The following is a 22,450-nucleotide window of genomic DNA, read 5'->3' as shown; positions in this document are numbered from 1 at the left end:
GTAGCGGCCAATCCAAGGACAAAGGGTGGAATATTTTGTACCTTGGGGAAGTTTTGACCTAAGCTGGTAAAGATAAGCTTAGGAGGTTTTTCATGCAGGTCCCCACATCTGTACCCTAGAGTTCAGAGTGGGGGAGGAACCTTGACAGAGGGATTTATGATACCCTTAGTTGTATGTTTATGACAGCCTTTTACATAGCATCATTAAAAACTGTTTCTTTCTTTAGCCTGGGTCATACATTTTAACATGTTGTAGCTGAATGATTCTGACCACCACCTTTAATATTATGAACAATAGGATCAAAATAAAAACGTATTGTTATAATAATACAGCAAGACCTTTGGGACCAAATTTGATATTGCATGTACATATCAGATACTGACAGGAACATCAGTGATCCAATATGCACATACAAGGCCCATTCAATATTTGCTTGATTTGTAAGCCTCAGGACAGCTCCCATGTTCAGAGAATGTTACTCCTCCCATATGATATCACCCTACCATCACCAACATTGCCATAGCAACAGAGCATGACTCCCTTGGTCATTCCTTCCCTTGGACCTGATGGAAGCGAAGTGACCCAGAGCCTCTAAATGGCTGTGCCCACGATCCCACAACCCCATGGATAAAGGACATTCACCCACTTCCTTAACCTGTATGTATATTTTGCATATCACATTTTTAAAATGTAACCTTTCAAATGTAGAAAGACCTGATACAATAATCCACAAAATGATCTCTCTTGTGCTCTGTCTCTGGGATGCTACTATTTCTGTGTTTGACCGTTTCTTTTTAAATCACTAAGAGAGTTAGTCTACAAATACTGTATGTTTAACTCTGGGGGAAAAAATGGGTGAAAATGTTCCTGTGGTTTGGGATAAAGAAAAATAACTGCAAATCATTCATGAAGAGACAAATCGTTGCTAGGCTTGTGCAGCCATGCAGGAGAGTTACAGGGTGTAAGGGGCTCTCTCATGGAAAGTCTACACAGGGGAGTAATGTGGGTAGTTGTGCAGGGAGGGCTCCAGACTCTGTGAGCTGCCTACCCAGACACATGGGTACCAAAAGATGGTGGGAGGGGGATGAGAAGAACCAAGACATTGGCCAGTATAGCTGTGCCAGCACTGCCTGTGAACACGCACTGCACCAGGTATAGGCCTAGAACTGGATATTCCTTCTCCAAGAACCAGGGGGAAGATGGGAGGCAGATTTCTTCAAGGCTCATGGCAAGGCTACAATTAAGCCCTACAAATGAGAGAGTAAAAAGTTTAAGATTGGGTAAACTATGCTTTACTCAATCTATTTTTTATAATTGATATTTCTTGCCTGATGTTTGCTCTTTTTTCTATTGATGAATGTCTGCTCTAAAATAATTTGATGACTTTCATATTAATTTAAGCCACCCCATGCAAACTTGGAAACTTGGATTTTCCAACGAGCTTACTGGAGTTGGCTGCCCAAATGCCACTGAAAATTAGTATGAATTAAGGCACCTCACTGCATTTAGGTTTCTTTAAAAAATCCAAATCTGAAACAAAAAGGGATAATTTAGATATAATCATTATTTCTTTTTCATTCTAAAATATATAAAATAAAGTCTACTGCATGCATCAAAAACCTCCATATGTACCCCACTCAGAAGACTTCATAGTTGGTAGAGAAGGTGCTGATTTCATCAGTGACGATATATAGATACATATAGATGTATTTTAAAATATAGATTTCATAGAGTTTAAGGCCAGAAGAGACCATTGGATCTTTCATTCTGATCTCCTGTATATCATTACATTTCACCCAGTTACCCCTGTTTTAGAACCAATAACTAGAGTTGGACTAAAGAATTTCAGTTCTCAGGAGACTAAACTATTGTGTGCTACAGGCAAAGAACAGGGAAGACAGAGGTACCACCAATATCTGAGGCCCCTGCAATGGCAAGGAATGTATTAGATGACATATGCCCAGAAGGGGGAGAGAAACATATAGACATATTCATCCACACGCGCGCAAGCACACCCATGCAAACACTGTTCGTTCTTGTTTGCTATGCTGAGATCCTCTTGTTTATACTAAACATTGCGTTATGTCTAGCTATTTTTACAGATTGCAAACAACACTAGCAGTGAAGGGAATTCCAACTAATACACTGCTGAAAGAGGACTGTCATAGTGTGCAAAGCAGACAAAGTTCAAACCTCGGGAATATCTAGAGCTGCTGATCTGGTACTGCTGTATATGGAATAAGAATGCTAGTAGAGTGCATCTTCCAAATGACCTTCACAATTAAATTGTGTAAGTCTTGTGAAGATATTCTGAAGCGTATTTTACTTTAAAAAAATCTCTTCATTTTTTAAAAAAACGTAAGATTTTTAAGAGCAAGTTAGACAAATATCTGTCAGGGATGGTCTAGATAATACTTAGTCCTGCCATGAGTGCAGGGGACTGGACTAATTGACCTCTGAAGGTCCCTTCCAGTCCTACGACTCTGTGGTTCCATAGTATAATAATTCCAAATTCTCCATTAAGTTGTGATATATAAAATGGACAACGATAGATACACTCCATTTATCTCCTCTCCTCATCCTGAAATTCTCCCACTCGTAAGTATCTTTGGTTCTAATAGTAGCAAAGTCTTATTTCCTGTCACAAAGCCAGGTGTGACTCAGTGGTCCCTTGGTGTCTGAACAGACTGAGACATAATACATTTCTAAAAACTCAAAATAGCACAAAACATTTTTAATCACAAAGCATGTTAACATTTACAAAACAATTAAAATTAGCTTTCAAAAACTCAGATACAAGAAACACAAAACCATATCTAATATTCAAAAGAAAATAAAGTAAATTAGTAGAACCAAACGTAGAGAGGGGGGAAAAAAGATTTGTTTAACAAGCAGAGACTGAGAGTTAAGCATTCTATCAGGTAAGAAGAGTGATTTGTTCAGGCTTCTGAGAGCTATAGAAAGTATTTGCACACCGTTCTCTCATATAGGATTAAAGAGAAGGAAGGATTTTTTTTTGGAACTTGCCTGAACCAGTTTGTGACTAGAGGTAAAATGCTAACTATTCTTTTATCTTATAAGGGCCCTTTTTGTTCCAATACCTATATTCAGAACAGTATTGAAAAGCCAAAACCTGGGATGGAATCATAATGCACCGTCTCATATTCATTTCCTATAATAGGTGAACTTCAGTACTCAGCTGTTCACTTTACAAAGAACTTTGGCTTGCTATCCTTTCACCTGCAGTTCAATCAGCATTCTTCTCACTTGTAGTCTTACTGGATGGTATTCTACAGGTTCTACAGATGCATTGTGAGTGGAATATTTTAGAGCCTGTATTTTTCTTGTCCTATTTCCTCTGCGCGACTATGTGCATCTGCAATCTAGCCTTCTTTCAGGAGTCTCAAGGGAAATCACACGTCAAGCAACATTTGTCATAGTTCCTCAAAATATATCCACCAGATTTGTTAGGAATTATCTCTTCCTGTTTGCTGGTCAAACCACGTTGACTGTCCTTAATGATATCATATCTTTCTAGGAGCTCCCTTATTGTACACGAACATTTTTTTGTTTGATTCTCTTCACTGACAACGAGATTTCAGGGTCTTTCCGACAACCTTTTAAAATATTTTATTGCTGTTACTCTTCTATGTGTTTATCATTTTCAAATATTATTATTAAAATATAATTATTAAAATATTATTATTATTATTATTTTAAAATGGATCTACTATATAGTCTTCTTCCCAGGTTTTTTTTTGGGGTGGGGAGGGATTTTGGAAAGCATCTGTTGGATCTAGAGTTTTGCCAATCTACAGGTCTTCTCTATATTTGAACCTCCTTCAGTGGAACAATCATTACTGCATTTCCTTTTGCTTTTTCTATGTAATTCAAAGTTCATTTTTGCTACTTTTCCCTCTGGAATTGATGTGCACTAATGCTCATTTCCAATTGTCAATCCTTATCTGTGTACATGCACTATTGTATATGCTGAAAACCCAGTGAAGTCATACACATACATTTACATTATATACTTTTAATAAAGTATAAGGCTCATATATGTTGATTATGTGTTTTAAGAGTCAAAAGGATGACTCATGATGCCTGTGTATAAGTGTGTTGAATTTACTGCTGTCAAACTGAAATTTAAACCCATTGTTATCCTCCACCCAAACAGAAATTTAAATTTACAATGCAGGCAGAAAGCTTCAGGCCATATTTTTGTGGGTGATTTAATGTTTTTCTGGAGTGCCTTCCCTTGGGTGAAAGTATTCTTAGCTCACAGGAGTCTGCTACCAATAAGGTTTGAGATGCATTGCACCAAAGAAATTACTTGAACAAACAATATCTTTCACAGCTTTACCTGCATTCTGCTGCTTTGTGCATAGATCTACAATAGTGAAGCCCTTGATGCTGATGCTGCAAAACTAACAGCCCTATCAGTGCAGATGCTGGTTTCAAATTTTGATAACCATGGATTTATATATCTCCCTAGCAAAGAATACTTTGTGGTCACATTATTCAAATATTGTGTTCACAAAGCCTGTTTTACATACTTCACAACCTTCCTTTGCTTACCTTTTCTACTTTTCAAACTCAAACATACACAAACAAATGTTATGAATGACTTTTTCTCCCTACTGATTTCAGTGGGGCCAGTATTTTATCCTGTGAGTCCAAGTTAAAAAACGAGACAGCTATAACATATAAAACCAAGTTTGACTCCCTGCAAAATAGTATATTCAGACATTTGAAAGATAGCAACCCCCCATCTCTAGTTAAATTATGAGGAAAGAAGCATCTGCTTAATGACTAGTAGAAAGGTTCCAATATCCTCTGTTTGAATTTTTTTTTCTCAACAATTTAAAAAAATCTCCTTAATGTCTAAATTTATTTTGTCTGTCATTTCCCACTTGAATGCAGGGACATCCAGTCCATTGCAAATTTAGTGGTATTATTGTGTAGTCATTGCAAACACTGCACATACAAACATAAGAATGCCCATACTGCATCAGACTAATGGTCAATCTAGCCCAGTATCCTGTGTTCCGACAATGACCAATGCCAGATGCCTCAGAGAAAATGAACAGGACAGGGCAATTTATCAAGGGATCCATCACCTCTCATCTAGTACCAGCTTCTGGAGGTTGGAGGTTTAGGGACACCCAGAGCATTGGGCTGCATCCCTGACCATTTTGGCTCATAGCCATTGATGGATATCCTCCATGAACTTACCTAACTCTTTTTGAAATGCAGTTATACTTTTGGCCTTCACAACATCTCATAGCAATGAGTTCCAGAGGTTGACTGTGCATTGTTATGAGGTGCTTCTTTTTGTTTGTTTTAAACTTGCTGACTATTAATTTTGTCAGATGACTCCTGGTTCTTGTGTTATGTGAAGAGATAAATAACACTTCCTTATTCACTTTCTCCACACCATTCATCATAATTTTACAGTCCTCTGTCCAATATTCCCTCTAATTTTTGACAGGCCATGTGCACAAAAAAATTCTCCTGTGCAAATTTTTGTGCTTCTGTGCAAATTTTTGTGCTTGTGGTGTTTTGCCATGTGCGCGTTGTTTAGGATCTGTGTGTGCATGCACACCCATACAGCTTAGAGGGAACAGTGCCTCTGTCATATCCCCCTTAGCATCTCTTTTTTTAAGCCAAATGGTTCCAGTCTTTTTAATCCTTCCTTGTATGGAATCAGTTCCATATCCCTAATCATTTTCTCTGTACTTTTCAGGTACAGGGTGCCCAGAACTACACACAATATTCAATAAAGTTTCTACATAACCTAACAGTACCAGATACGGTCACTGAATACGTTGCTTTACACAGAATGAATGTTCAATATCTGTTTTGCCTTAAGGTGCTGGCTCCAAATAGGATTCAAAGTGTATTACTAATGTTAATATATGGTGCTTGATATCATAAAATAGCTTTCACCACAATACTTTGCTACAGCTCACAGAAACAGGGTGTCATTGTATACACTTTAAAAAAAAGAGTAATATAAAGTGCTCATGGTATTTCTTAAACGTGTGTTTTATTATCCCTTCTATTATTCCAATGACTCTGAAAGTAGAATTCTGAGGTTTTTATCTCCTCACTACTCCACCCCTAGTGCCACCTTGGGATGTAGTGATATACTTTGGCCTGTAGCATCCTCTTTGTATGAATAACATTCAAATCCATACATCCTTATCACTGAACCCATATTCTTCAGTCTCTTCAGTCTGACCTTTCTCCATCACTTGGATTGTGTTTCCATGCATAAATTAATCACAACCAAATATTCAATAACAAACAGAAGCAATTAAGTTCTTCTATGATTTACCCTTCCTCTTTGTTAGCAGCTGTATCTTAAAAATAGAGGTGGGCTTGATCTGCAAAATTAAAATCTATATTTAAAAATGTCCAATGCTTGGGCGTGTCTGGATATGAAGTTTTGGTTCAGCCCATTAAAGAGGTAGTTCTCCACTGCAAAATCTGGATCCCTATCCAAGTTTAGATTTCAAAACTCCAAAGTGTATTAAGATATAGGATTCTTTGGTTTAGGCCCATCTCAGTTTACCAAACAGGTTCAATTATCCACCGTGTCCTAACTTCAGAAGGGGCCAGTTGTGACTTCCTGATACAGTGCCACTCAGAACCAATGGAAGTTAGAGCAGCTGGGTGTCTGCCTCTGGCCTCTGACATGCCCCCTCCACACCTCATGCTTATATGACCAGGGAATCTAGCCCATGGTTTCCATCTTTAAACTCATTCTCAATAATGAAGGCATCAGATCGAAACAGTGAACAAGATTTCCAAAGCCACATATGAAAAAATGCATGTTATTTTTGTGTGCCCATTTTACGTGTGTAATACTAAATGAATATATGCAAGTCCAGACATATGCTCACATAAAAATGTATGAGCATCACAAGTTAGGTGCACAGCTTTGAAAATCTAGAAAACAGGATTTAAAATGTGACCTTTTTACTATTACTATGATAATATTTTCTAACCTCTCAATATTTTTATTACCACAAAAGTAGGAGCTTTAGAAGACACCCTGAAAAGTGAAAACACCCTAACAGGTTAAAACAATGATCCAGGTTTTTGGTCAATGCAAGCTGCTTCGGGTTGGCTCTCTCTCATTTAACAAAACACTAAACTAAACTAAACAACCCAACTGTGGATGTAGAAAGCCCTTTTTAAACTTTAAACCTGGCCAAATCAAAACTGAATTTTACTAGACCACCAAAAAGCAAATTTACCATTTAGGGATTTATGCCTTTCAAATATCGGTTTTCCCTCATCTTCCACTGCAATGGGAAAGCTGTGGAGAAAAACGGGAGCAAACAATTTTTTCTAAAAGAAAAACTATTTTATTCACTCTCATCAATGACTGAGGCATTTCTACTCAAAATTTCCCAGCATGCTCACTTGCAAATTGATAACAAACAAGCAAGACTTGAGCCAAAATGGTAGAAGTATCCAAAAATAATCCATTAAAATTAAAATGTTTGGACAACCTCAACTTTAGGTAATTGCAAGGAAAACTTATGGATGGGAATGCACATTTACTAGATCATTGGGACATTCAAATTGGTGTAAGTGTAAAAGGATGAAAGAATATAATAAATAATAAATAATAATAATGCTATACAAGTGTATTTATGGTAGTAGTAATTAAATATCAAGGATTTTTGAAAATTCCATTGAAGAATTTGAATGGGACAGATCCTCTATTCAGATCTGGTTCATCTGTTCCACTGACGAGAGGCAGAAAGGAGCCAGACACTGGATGCAGCTGGTCAACAGATAAACTCCACTGCCAGATGCTGCTGGTGCAAGCATAATGGATTTGTCCCCTGAATCTGATATCCCCACCCCTGCTTAGGGGGCATGTCAGGCGAGGAGAGGGCTTGGCAGAGCTCGCTTCCCTATTTCTATGCTCCACTGGCATATGGTCAGTTAGGGACCCTATATTAGTGGTGCACATTAGAGGTGTGCTGAAGCAGCTCTAACAACTGGGGTCAATGGCTGGTCCGGAGAATCAGGAAGTTGGAATCAACTACCTCACATCCACTGTCCTGTACTGAGAAGAGCTTAGGCACATGAGAGAATCAAGCCACATATATTCATGTAACTAAGGATTCATAGTCATGCATACACAAAAAGAGTGCAACTGTAACATTAGCATTTCCCAACTTTTGGGTGCTTAACTGTGCATATTTATCATTCTCTTAATGTAGATGTTTTGTACTGAGGTCACGGTTATGGAGCCAGCTTTCCCACTTTCTGAGGTCTCTGAATGCATCCCCTCAGGTGTTTAAGCCTCATGCCCTTACCCGTCTTGCGGTAAAATTTTGCAAGTCTCCCACTCTCAGCCCAGGATCAGGGTACAATATTTCATCTGTGCCAACTTATTACCATGCAGATCTGACTGGTACTTTCCTTGGGAATCTGTGAGCATTGATATAGTGACCAATAGCCTTCTTTAAACAAGTATGTTTATTAGCAAACAGAACAAAGCATTGGAGAAAATGGTTTCAAAATAAACAGCCCATATCCATATTTAGTCTCATCTAATCTCATGCTTCACTGCATGCTGAGTTAGATAGTGTCATGGTTATAGGACTAACAGCACCTTTGTCCCTTTTCTGGTCTCTCTGAGGGCATATGACTTCAGGTGTAAAGTCTTGTGCCTTTACCTGACTGGGGCAGAATTGCACAACTCTCCCAGTCCTAGAGCAGGTACTGAGGTACAGAACCCTGTGTATCTACTGTTCTCACACAGTAGGTCTGAATGAGTTTGGACAATTGCAGTTCCTCCCTCTGGGAGTGTCTGTTCTTAGGTATACAGTGATCAGAAAGTCTCCTTAACACAAAAATATTGCTTATTTTGCAGTAGGAACAAAGCATCAGAGGAAAAAAGATACTTAAAACTACAGTGTACATGCATAACTGTTGTACCTAAGGTTTCTTCTAATGGTAACCTAAGGAAGGCCTAACTTCTTCAGATACCCCAGTGGGTGTCTGTGACAAGTCTGGTTCCCCACGAACAACTGCCACCCATCTTTTGAGAAAGAGCCCCTTTTAAACCATCCTCTAGTTCCCTAAACAAGTCCTGTAGACTCAGCAGGAGATCAAGACACAGCCCTAGAGCCACTGATTCTGGCATGGTCCATTAACTCCTCAAGCATTTGCTATGGGGTGGCTCATTTTGAGCCATTCTTTTCCTTCCTACCTGTTTTTTCAAACTCTTGCTTAGTTAAATCATTGTAGTCATACAGAAAACCCATGGTAACCACACCAACACACAATATTAATACATTATTATGAATCTGTCACAGATGGGCTTTCCCCTTGTGTTACAAGATAACCACCAAACCAGCTTACATTCTTTTTGGAAGCAAAGGGAATCTCTTGGGATCCAGTCTCATTCCACTTTGTTTTCCAGAGAATATACCCCCATGTCTGTTCCTCCCTCTCCTTTCAGAACATTCCAAATTATCAAAGATCTGTCCTCCATGTGTGCTCCTGACTCCAGTTACCACACTGCTCAATGGGTTTATTGCAGGATGAGAAGTCTTCCGTTAGCCTCAGACTGGTTCTTCCTAGGTTATATCTATACTATGGACCTGACAACGGCACAGCTATACCACTACAGCTGTGCCACTGTAAGGTTTCCCATGTAGCTGCTCTTTGCCAGCAGGAGAGAGCTCTCCTGCCGGCATAATTAAACCAATCCAATGAGCCTATCCTGCTGACATAGCGCTGTCCATACTAGCTCTTTTGTCGGTGAAACTTATGTCTGTCAAGGGTGTGTTTTTTCAAACCCCTGACTGACAAAACTTTTATCGACAAAAGAGCTAGTGTAGACAAAGCCCTAGTCAGCCATCCACCTGAGAGAATGCCCCCGTGATGGTCGCTCTGTTTGGCAGCTAGATTCATTCAAGTCTAATGGCTTTCAATCACAGGCCCAGTTATTGTGGGAAGGGGCTGAAGCTGTCTGCTCCCCCTGACATTCCAAAACACCATCTCAGATATTCTATACATAAAAACACAATTTTGGGGTATAGATCAATATTATGTACCAAACATCGCCATATTTTGTCATAACTGAACTTTTGCTTTTTTGCTATGGATAGAGAGCTGGGTTCAACATGAGCCCACTAATTTGGCATGTGTACTTAACTTTTGCTCAGTCTCTATTTGGAATTTTTATTTTTTTTACAACCACATCAAACATATCAATTTTGCCAGTGCCACCTATGACTTAGCTGAGTAAGCCGGGTGAATGTTATTAAGTGCTTCTCCTACTCTGCATCACTTCTCCCTCCAAAATTCATTCACCTTGAATGATGATCCTTCTACTGGGCTTGCTGAAAGAAAGGGTGACAGGTGTGCAGTTGAGCATGAGTCAACATACATTACATTTGTACACAGACCTGTCAAATGTCATGCATATGGCATTACACTCATGCATTTTCAAGGTTTGTCACACTTTCCTGCGTAACTAACATGTTAATAATAAAAATCCTAATTATTAAATGATTAACAATAAAGGGGAAAGAAAGGCATCTTTTCATTTTAGATTGGGATTTAGGGAAGGTGGAAGATAGGGAAAGGGCCCACACAATTAGACAGCCAGCATACCCACTGAGGTCAAGGACCTGGGTTCTACAGTAGGACTGCAAAAGGCATGTAACAGTGATACAAAAGGATTTTGAGCAGCTCTATCTTGTTTGCAAGCGTAGCACTGGAAAACATTGCTCTGCCACCAGTAACTGAAAAGAGGGGAAAACTGAAATAAAATTAATTAAATTGGTCAGAAACGGGGTGGCAGCATTAGACCATAACATTAAGATACATAAGTTGGCAAAATAAGTATTTATTAAAGAAATAAGGTAATTGTTTATCGTTTAGAATTTTGATAACTAAGTGTGCACAGAATGTTGGCACACAGCCAAGGACAGTGACTTGGCAGTTCCGAGCAGTTCAGCCTATGACTAAGACATTGGTCAGTAGGGTGTGGACTCAGATCAGGTAAAGGTCACTCCAAAGCTGCAGGGAGGGATCATACAGGCATGCTCAGTCCAAAACTAGGTGAGGGTCACTATATCATAATAGTAACATCCCATAATACTTAAAACTTGTTGGGTAACAGCTCTGATTGACAGCAAGATTTAGCAGTTGTCATTGAGCTATAAGTATGAACCAATCATAGAAGGTCTAAAGGTGATTGGAAGATAGGTATGCTTAAGATAGATGAAAAACAGTGTATAAGGTAGAGAGCAGGCAGGCAAAAGTCAGGTTAGGAGCAGGAGAAGATCAGAGAAACCTACAAGAGCAAAGATCAGCAAGGAAGAAGACCTGAAGAAAGAAGCAACTGCAGGGTTACAGCAGCTGCAGCAGGGGGCTGCTGGCACAGAGCAGAAAAGGATCCCGAGACAAAAAAGAAGGATCCTTAAGACAGAGGGAAAGAATGCCAGGGAGAGTAAGGATATCAGTCATAGTATAGAATAGAAATAGGGTTAATAAATGTGTATGCTTGGGATAATAAAGATGTGTGTTTGTGTTATGAATGTTACCTTGTTCTATATGCATAAAGTTTAGTTTATTAAGATTGCTGTCTGTGTCCTACATATGACTGATCACCATGTGCGGAACATAGTCACTTAAGCCATTCCATCTGTATGACATTATGGTCTTGGGTAGTTTAACTTATATACCTGTGCTTAGGGATTTATGTTTATATTTTAATTATAATTAAACCTAAATCTAAATTAACGTTTAGATTAATTGTGTTAGGAAAGGCTGGTTACACTAAATAAAGAAAATATGTTGTTTTGGAAAAGTACTGCGTGGGTGTCAATCCTTTGAGTGGAGGGCTGTATCCGTTTCCTCCCAGGGGTGAACAGATCTAGTCTGTTTGGGGGAGTTTCCGGAAGGGCATAGGGAGATCCTTGGTAAACACTGTCAATTCTACTAGGACAGGCCCCTTCCTTTCACCTTGCAGGAACAGATTGATAGGTCAACTTCTTGAGAACCTGGATGTATGCAATAGGAGGGCTGCCCTGGGACCCCCGAACAACAGGGTTCATGGAGTTAACTGGGAGCTCTACTGCTCAGCCCCACTTCCCAGCCCCTTGGCAATAGCCACACTCTCCTCCTTCCTCTGAAGCCTCCCTGGGATGGGTTAAGGCTGGCAACAGGAGACCTGGGGCTAGGAAAGACAGTAGTCCCGCACAAAGGTTCGATGTTCTGTTACACAGTGTAGATTTATACATTTTGTTTATCCATCAACTCCTTAGAGAAAATTCTCTGAAGTAACTTCCCTGTCTAGCTGATGTTCTACAATTTAAAACAAAAAAGGGAAGGATGTGAAGTTTTAAATTTGTCACAAGAATGCAAAGCTTTCAGAATGTGCACAGTCTTTGTCTCCCGTTGTGTGATAAAGTAGGAAAGAACAAACACAATCTAAAGACAAGCAGAAAATGGTGGTGGAATGAGAGAGAAATAGAAGTTCTATAAATTATATCAGCAAACTCTATATCATCAAGATTTTTAAATTAAGCTTTGGCACCTCTGCAATGTGGGTGTGAATTATTTTCATTATTTAGTGAAAAGAAAAGGAGGACTTGTGGCACCTTAGAGACTAACCGATTTATTAGAGCATAAGCTTTCGTGAGCTACAGCTCACTTCCTCAGATGCATATCGTGGATATATGGATATGCATCTGAGGAAGTGAGCTGTAGCTCACGAAAGCTTATGCTCTAATAAATCGGTTAGTCTCTAAGGTGCCACAAGTCCTCCTTTTCTTTTTGCGAATACAGACTAACACGGCTGCTACTCTGAAACCTGTCATTATTTAGTGAGGTTCTCATAAGGTAAAGTGTCAATGGCTATGGTGACTCCATTATTTTTAGTGGCAAAATAACAAGAACTCCTATGCTCACCTTTTAATATAATATTTATAAAATTTCAAGGTTAGCTATGAAGCTCCTTAATGGGGAAATCCATAACTGTAATTTTTTTCTGGAAACAAAAATACAGCTTCTGCCTCCAGGTTTTGCTAGTCCTGGAAGAATGTATATTCATTTTCTCAATGGCTTGTTTCACCAGTGTGCTGGTGCCACACTTTTCTTGCACAAAATAAGATTCCTTGCATTCTAGATAGACAAATAAAAGTGTCACAAGCCTTGTAGCTTTTACCTGATGCTTAATATTTCCAGGTCTCTAAAGACAGAAATTTGTCATATCATCTTATGTTAGGTTGCATTGTAAGCTGTGTTGCACCAATGTTTCCTGGATATCCAAAGGGAGAACAACCAACAGAGTCTGGCTGTGTGGCTTTCTGCAACTCATCAGAGGTGTAGCCCTAAGAAGAATCTTGACAAAAGTTGCTAACTATGTAGTGGGTTCATTCATAAAGTGGTGATTCCTGAGAGAGACCTCTAGGCCACAGTTAAGTGGGAAAACAAAATCTGGTTTACACTGTAATATCAATCCTGAATTACTGTAATTTGAAAACTTCTGATTTTCCATGCAGAAATATGGTTCTGTTTCTGTTTGTTTATTCCTTCTTTTCAAAGTCCTGCTTTCCCCTCCTCTTCTTCTTTACATACCACCCCAAGGTACTGTGGTTATGAAAGTGTCAGCTTGAGAAAAATACTCTTTTTTTCTTTCCAATTTCCATCTGATGATTGGCACTGTGACCCCTTGACAGGTTTAATCAGTTATATCATGTCATAGAGAGTAATGTAAATTGACTGATGCAACCCACAGAGACTCATCACTTCACCGGGTTTTTCTGAAAAAATTAAAAGTAGTACACAATCATTGGTCGGAACTCAAAGACCTGTGCTATGAAGAAATGTTTATGTTTTTTCCCAGGCTGGGTATTTTACCATCTTTTGGAAAGATTTTAGTACTTTCCATGAGTCTACATGTAAACTCGTACAGTTGTTACAAAGTATTTAGTTCATCTCCAATTGACATGCCTGGATAGCTTGGCTCAATAGTCTCAGTTTTGGTCTGCAGTCAGTAATGAAGCTCATCCGACTTGCTACAGCTTTGATGTTTGGCTGCAGTGTAGTGCATGCTCCGTTTTCTTTTCAGGGAATCTAGAAGTTTGGAAATCAAGGATTTTTGTGTAACCCACTTAGAGAAGGTAATTAAATTGACATTTTAAAATTCCAATATAGAGGATACTTTTGTGTTATTATAAGCTGATTAAAGAGTTAACATAAAAGGGACCGCAGAGTTTTTACAGAAAAAGGTTTTGGATTCTAGCCAATGTTTCATCCTAGTTACATTATAGGCCCCTAAATTCCTGGGCCATTAACATCAGTTTAATGAGGCTAGTCAGGAAGTAACTGTAAAAGAGTGATCTTAAGAACATAAGAATAGCCATACTGGGTCAGACTAATGGTCCATCTAGCCAAGTATCCGGCCTCCTGACAGTGGTTGGTGCCAGATGCTTCACTGGGAATGAACAGAACAGGGCAATTATTGAATGATCCATCCCCTGTCATTCAGTCCCAGCCAGCTCCTTACGGTCAGAGGCTTAGGGACACCCACAGAATGGGGTTGCATCTCTGACCATCTTGGCTAATGTCCATTGATGGACCTATCACCCATGAACTTACCTCATTCTTTTTGAATCGCTGAACTGGTTGACTGAATTGTGTGAAGAAGTAATTCCTTTGGTTTGTTTTAAACATGCTGATCATCATCATCATCATCAGGTGACCCCTAGTTCTTGTGTTATATGAAGGGATAAAACTTCCCTATTCACTTTCTGCACACCATTCATGATTTGATATCCCCCTTTAGCCATCTATTTCTTAATTTAACAATCCCAGTCATTTTAGTCTCACCTCATATGTTAGCTGCTCCATACCCCTAATCATTTTTGTTGCCCTTTTCTGTATCTTTTCCAATTCTAATATACCTGTTTTGAGATGGGGAGACCAGAACTGCAGCCAGTATTCAAGCTGTGGGTATATCATGGATTTGTATAATGGCATTATTATATTTTCTATCTTATTATGTATCCCTTTCCTAATGATACATAACATCTGGTTACCTATTTTGACTACTGTTGCACATGGAATGGATGTTTTCAGAGAAACCATCCACGAAGACTCCAAGATGTCTTTCTTGAATGGTAACAAGCTAATTTAGGCCTCATCATTTTTATATTATCTATCTGTCTAGGCTTCATTTAATCTTAGGATAATCTGCACTTAGGACGGAAGAACCCAATGCACAGCTACAGACTAGGGACCGAATGGCTAGGCAGCAGTTCTGCGGAAAAGGACCTAGGGGTGACAGTGGACGAGAAGCTGGATATGAGTCAGCAGTGTGCCCTTGTTGCCAAGAAGGCCAATGGCATTTTGGGATGTATAAGTAGGGGCATAGCGAGCAGATCGAGGGACGTGATCGTTCCCCTCTATTTGACATTGGTGAGGCCTCATCTGGAGTACTGTGTCCAGTTTTGGGCCCCACACTTCAAGAAGGATGTGGATAAATTGGAGAGAGTCCAGCGAAGGGCAACAAAAATGATTAGGGGACTGGAACACATGAGTTATGAGGAGAGGCTGAGGGAGCTGGGATTGTTTAGCCTGCAGAAGAGAAGAATGAGGGGGGGATTTGATAGCTGCTTTCAACTACCTGAAAGGGGGTTCCAAAGAGGATGGCTCTAGACTGTTCTCAATGGTAGCAGATGACAGAACGAGGAGTAATGGTCTCAAGTTGCAGTGGGGGAGGTTTAGATTGGATATTAGGAAAAACTTTTTCACTAAGAGGGTGGTGAAACACTGGAATGCGTTACCTAGGGAGGTGGTAGAATCTCCTTCCTTAGAGGTTTTTAAGGTCAGGCTTGACAAAGCCCTGGCTGGGATGATTTAACTGGGAATTGGTCCTGCTTTGAGCAGGGGGTTGGACTAGATGACCTTCTGGGGTCCCTTCCAACCCTGATATTCTATGATTCTATGATTCTATGATCTGTTAAAGAAATCTGTTAAATGTTATTTATGGAAGTTTTTGCAAAGAAATTGCTTCTTTTTATCTGATTTCTATGCACACATTTTGCTTTTTGTGAAATGTTTACAAAATGTTTTTTTTTAAACTAAAAAAAGTGAAAATAGAAACTGCTGCATGTTCTGTTGCAAAGTATTTTTTAAATTGAAAATGGGCCCACTTTCTCTTAGAAACTCATGCATTAACACCTAAAAATGGGAAGGTTTTGTGTACAGTGTAGTACCCTTAATGATTTTTTTCTAACAGGAATAGGTCAGTTTTTAAGTTTGCAAATAAATGCAAACACTTATCTATACATACACATTTTTAATCAGTTTTACACTTCAATGTATATTTTGAACAGCTCTGTCCTTATATTGAGAAAGGTAGGGCCCAGGAGGCAAAGGGAACCAGAGATAGTATATTTAATAAATAGCAGCACTTTAAGGTCTGGAGTTTGGTGCTATACCCAGCCAAGATATACCAGCCAAAGTAAGCAAACCTAAGCCCAAGAATACTTATCTTTAAGGAAAAAAAAGATAAGCAGAAATTCTTGGTCATCAGTAAATAACTTGGATGCTAAGAGACACCATAGCAACAGCAAGTACTCTCCTTCATTAAAAAATGCCCTACCAACACTTTCCATCAATGACTAGTACTCTACAATTACCATTCATCTCTACAGCTTGGAGAATAATTGATTTTTCATTTCACTGACAGCTCTGAAAAAAAATCAGTTCAGATCAAACCAAATCCAAAAATTCACTGAATCAAAAAACATTTGTTTTGGGCCAAACAAAACGTGTCGTTCAACCTGAACTGTTTTTTTTCCAAGCATTTTTAAAGGGCTAGGATCACAACATGGTGGTACTAGCAGGTAGAATCATAGAATATCAGGGTTGGAAGGGACCTTAGGAGGACTTCTAGTCCAACCCCCTGCTCAAAGCAGGACCAATCCCCAATTAAATCATCCCAGCCACGGCTTTATCAAGCCTGACCTTAAAAACTTCTAAGGAAGGAGATTCCACCAACTCCCTAGGTAACGCAATCCAGTGTTTCACCACCCTCCTAGTGAAAAAGTTTTTCCTGATAACCAACCTAAATCTCCCCCACTGCAACTTGAGACCATTACTCCTTGTCCTGTCATCCGCTACCACTGAGAATAGTCTAGATCCATCCCCTTTGGAACCACCTTTCAGGTAGTTGAAAGCAGCTATCAAAACCCCCCTCATTCTTCTCTTCCGTAGACTAAACAATCCTAGTTCCCTCAGCCTCGCCTCATAAGTCATGTGTTCCAATCCCCTAATAATTTTTGTTGCCCTCCGCTGGGCTCTCTCCAGTTTTTCCACATCCTTCTTGTAGTGTGAGGCCCACAGTACTCCAGATGAGGCCTATGTATATTGTGATTATATTTTTTACTCCAGTGGTTAGGGAACTCTCCTCAGAGTAGACGGACTTGGATTCAAATCGCTGCTCCAAAGGGGGAGGGTAGGCCTCCCTCTTTCCAGGTGAATGCCCTAACTAGCAGGCTATACATTATTCTTTGGTTGAGCTCTCTCAAGTTCTGCTGTTGAAGTTCTTCCACTTTATATAAAACAGCTGAACCCGGGGAGGGGGAGGGGGAGGGGAGGAGGAAGAGGGAGGGAGAGAGAGCAAAAAAAGAGAAAGAATGACTCCATAGTATGGTGGCTAGGGCACTCACCTGAGAGGTGAGAAGTCCAGGTTCAAGTCCCTGCTCCAAATAACATGTAATCATTTATATAAAGCTGAGTTGCTTTTGCTCTCTTCTGTTGAAGGTACCCAGCCCAGAATAGCCTATAGTCTGCTGTTTAGGACACAAACCTGGATGTAGGGAGACGTTGGTTCAAATCCCTGGGTTTCCCACATCCTGAGTGAATGCTCTAACATAGTTACAAGGTGGACACCTCCTCTCCAGCCATTTTGTGAATCTAGCCCTATTTTTTCTCCAAAATATTCAGTAAATTTGTGTCAAAATCACAAATAGTTTCAGGTTGACTAAATTGCATTTATTCAGCAAATAAACTATGCTTCCGAAAAATGTCACCCTGCTCTAGCAATCTCTAATATATCCAAATGCCCACAAACAGGCCAAATTTACCCAGGTTGTCCCCAGCATTTGCATGCACCTATATTGCTTTAATAAATTCATTCTAAGTAACAAGACATCACTATGATCATTTAGTGAATCTGCATCTGTGTTCCAGAGAAGATCTATCTGCATACTTGGGACAGCTTTTCAAATGTACTTAGCTCTCAGCAGCTCCAACTGAAACAATCAGAGCTGATGAGTATGTTCATCAATCTGGCCCGTAGTTCATAAAGTGGTGAAACTTGAGAACTTTTCTATTGCTTCAGTAACAGTAGATAGCATTACCAAAGTGTACACAGTATTCTCTTGGGCCCTCACCCTGCAGACACTTACAAGCATGCTCAACTTTACTCATCTGAGCAGTTCCCATTAAACTCAGTGGGACTGTTCACATGAGTAAAGCTTAGCCTGTGCATAAGTGACTCCAGGATCAGGGCTTAGTTTGCACTTAGCAGCCACTATATATACAAACAAATGTTAGGCCATAGCTATTTCAATTCACTAATATCATGAGATCCTATAGTAGAGGACCATATATAGACAGTAATCCCTGAAACTCAGCTAACAGTGTCAAAGCAGCATTAACTCAAATTTTCCTGGCCTTTGTAGGTAAGGTAAAATCTTAGGTATTTTTTAAAAAAACCTATAGTTATGTTTCATTTAATATTAGATATATACACTTTGGTTTCCTTCAGGAATTAAGAGAAAAATCCTTTTCTTTGTCACAAGGAACAATTTTATTGGCCTGATTTTCCCTACTGGTCCTATTGAAGTCAATGGGAACTGCTTAGACTCAGCCACTTTGAAAATATAGCCATATAACCTGAAGTTAAGGTTCACTTATACAATACATTGCTTTTCAAAGTCTTTAAAAAGATATATCACATCTACAGCACACAATTAGTTTCCCTAATGGTGACAACTCTAGCACTTCTCTGTCCTTTGTCAGACGTGTTTTCTTTTGTACACTTTTAATAGCTGCTTTGAAAGCTCGTGTCAACTGTGTAAGATTGAATGTCTGAATATTTAACAATCTGACTGGGAGTTTGGATCCCAGTGCGGCTCCAGGATGATTCTGCCTTTTTCTTCTAATATTCTTCCGATGTCTCCTCTATCATGATAAAAGTCTCCTAAAACTTCTGTCTGTGAAGAGCTCCTCTGAAGCAATGAAAAACTCTCCACCCCATTCTTGTAAACAGATGGAACTAATGCTATTTCACAGGATGGCATTTCTAAATTGTCTACTGTGAAAAGCCTTTGAGTATGAAGTACCAGCATGAGAAGAGAAGTGTGAAAAATAAGTAGAGATCAGGTAGGAATGGAAGAATAGGAGTGAATAAAAAAACATTCTTTATCTATTAATCAATATTATTGTAATCCGATATCTTTTCTGATGCTTAAAAAGAAAGTTTGGTTAACGTTTTCCCCCCACAGGCTGTGCCTCTGGATTTCCTGGGTCCAGTCTGGACTGGAAGTGGTAGTAGTAGAATATTATGAGAAAACCATTTTGATATATCTGGCCTGACTGTAAAGAAGTAGTTTCTAAAATCTCACAAAAAGCCTATTGTTGCAAAGGATTTACAGCTTAACTTTACAGACAAAATAGCTCCACTTAAATATGGGCTCAAAACAGAACCATCCCACCTGAATTTTAGAGAAGTGGAATAATAATCTGAATTTTGTAATTCAAGCCTCTCTTAAATGTGGACTGACCTGGTACTCCAAGTCCAAACATACTTGAATTGTGGGGAAATTCAGATTTGTATCTCACTCTGGATTAGAACTTCATAATTCAGACCCACCTCTAGTTCAGATAAGGCTTTTTAAGTATTGAATGTTTAGATGCTTATCTAAACTAAACCTAGTTTATCTGAGCCTTTTAAGGTTCACCCTGCACTACAATCAAGTATATAATAATGCATTGATACACCTTCTAGGTACTAATGTTCAGGAAATGCATAAAGATGTTTTAGTGGTCATCTGTTTTACACTGATAGTATATAAATCTTACAGACTTGCCCAAAACTGAGTAATTTGCCTCCTAAGTGAGAGTACTTTCTAATTCTTCTATTAAGCAGACTAAGGTTAAACTCAGAAATAGACTTCCCCTTCTCAAATTCAAGGTGAGCCTGCTTCAGTTGAGCACTACTTGGCCATACAGAAATTAGATTTGACATTTTCAGTACAGAAGAAATGCAAAACATACTACGTAATGGCAGCTCTTACACAATTAGGAGGTGGCATTATGTAAGTAAAACCTTTCAAAATGGCACATGTACCATAAGTCAATGCTTTATTAATGATGGCATATAAAATTATCCCTGTTAAAAATGAAACATATACAGTTTGTGGTCATATAAACTTCATTCTAAGTTCAACTCTAGTCACAAAGAAATTTATTCTGAGCCAGGGTGACCAGGTGTCCCGATTTTATAGGGACAGTCCCAATATTCAGGGCTTTTTCTTATATAGGGGCCTATTACCCTTCACCTCCTGTCCCAATTTTTCACACTTTCTATCCAGTCACCCTATTCTGAGCATTAGAAAATGTCTTTCATACTTGACATTATGCAGCACCTGTTGGTTGCTCATCCTAGATTATTCTGAACAGCTCAAGCACTCACTGCTAGTGCTAAGAATTTGTCCCCATATACCCATACATTGCTACGGGAAAAGAGTTTATGAAAGTCTGAGAGATACAAGTTCACTAAGTAAAATTATCACCAGGGAATACAAACAAATATTGTTTAGAGACCTGTTTGTTACTCTACCTGTTACTTTCAGTCTGTCAGCTCCAATGATGATCTCATCTTCATCTGCAGAAAACAGCACCTTTTCACCTTCACTTGCCCTCACTTCAAATCTCTTACACTGGGCCTCCACAGCATCAGCTCCTGGAATTGAGAAATAAGACACTTAATCTAAGAAAATTGAAATGAAAGATAAATAATCAGTACTTCATTTTGAATCCCAGAAGCACATACAGTACCTCAAGTTTTGAAAAATATTTTGGTTTCAATATTTTTGTCAGTTGTAGAACACTTTGTATTATAAAATCTTTCAACAGTTTCATAATATAAATGATTATCCCAGTATTGTCTATTAGGATAGGATTTTAAAATAACAAAAATAAATAGTGTATATATAATTTATTTAATTTACATTAGTGGAAAGAGAAGCCAGAATTAAGAATTAACTCAAATTCTGAGATCTTGAAATGTCAGTTCAGAAAGGTTTCTTAGATTTATCTGTATAAATTTTCAGTTGTGTGCCTGTAAGAACAAAAGATAAGCACTGGCATATTCTGCCAACACAAACAATCAAACAAATTCACTTTGTGGAAAACGTACTCTTTCCAGGTTGATTTTCTAGTCCTGTCACATACTTTTATAATTTGATAACTTAAAAAAGCAAACGCACACACATAATTGTGTCTCATCACTTGTTTGACACTTGATGTTATGGAAGAAAAATTCCTAAATATCTTAAGGCACCTAGTGCCTTACAGTTAAAAGGCATCAAAGTCCCAAGAGAATGTCCCAGCTACAGTGTGGTGAACAGGGTTTAGACAAATAGCAGATTTCAATGCCCTATCTACTATATTTAGAATGCAATCCCTTTTTCTTCTCATACTTCAGTATATATTTCCCTTATTTTTTTAAAAAATTGTATCCTCTTTTATTTCACTCATCCAGCAATGAAACAGAGCTTTAGTTCTCAAAAATGAGGGTGATAAATGACAAATTATGTTCCATTGACCAATAGTAAAAAATCCTTCAGCCTTCTTGTGCAATGTTATTTCTATGACACTCCTAGGTTTTCTCATTGATCCTCACCAATTTAGTTACATTTATAAATTTAGATTACTAATTTAGGCCTAGATTATCCCCTTGAGATACGCATGCAAGGGATTATGGGGGTGGTATTCTAAACTCTATCTTGCAGTTGTCATCTGAGTTCACTTACAAGCCTCCTAGCTCTGTTGAAGCTAGTAGATATTGAACAGCGAGGAATGCACCTGCTTACATAATGCTGCATACATAATCAGTTCAACACATAAATGGCCATCATCAAAAACCGGAATCCAATCAGAGATATAAAAGCCCTACCAGCCAATTTTGAATTAGGATTTTCTGATGAGGTTCTTAATATTCAGGGCCAAGATAAAAAAAAATAATAATAAATTAAGCTCTTGGAAGGGTGATTATACCACTAGAGTGATATATTTACACTATATAGAAGTTAGAATTATATTTAGAATATCAATACAGAAGGTTTATAGTAATATAGGTGCAGCTCTCTTCCTTTGAAATTAG

General features: G+C 38.7%; 1 protein-coding gene across 1 annotated transcript in view; it reads right to left on the bottom strand.

Annotated features, from left to right (window-relative positions):
- The window catches only part of SGCZ (sarcoglycan zeta), an 848,489-nt gene that overhangs the window by 63,880 nt on the left and 762,159 nt on the right, over positions 1 to 22,450 (bottom strand). Inside the window, exon 5 of the mRNA XM_084625690.1 lies at positions 20,906 to 21,028. Coding sequence (XP_084481816.1) covers positions 20,906 to 21,028 — 123 coding nt within the window. The remainder of the gene's footprint in view (positions 1 to 20,905; positions 21,029 to 22,450) is intronic.

Source organism: Lepidochelys olivacea (assembly GCF_965140295.1).
Source record: "Lepidochelys olivacea isolate rLepOli2 genome assembly, chromosome: 4".
Taxonomy (NCBI): domain Eukaryota; kingdom Metazoa; phylum Chordata; order Testudines; family Cheloniidae; genus Lepidochelys; species Lepidochelys olivacea.
This window is presented reverse-complemented; position numbering and strand designations above follow the sequence as displayed.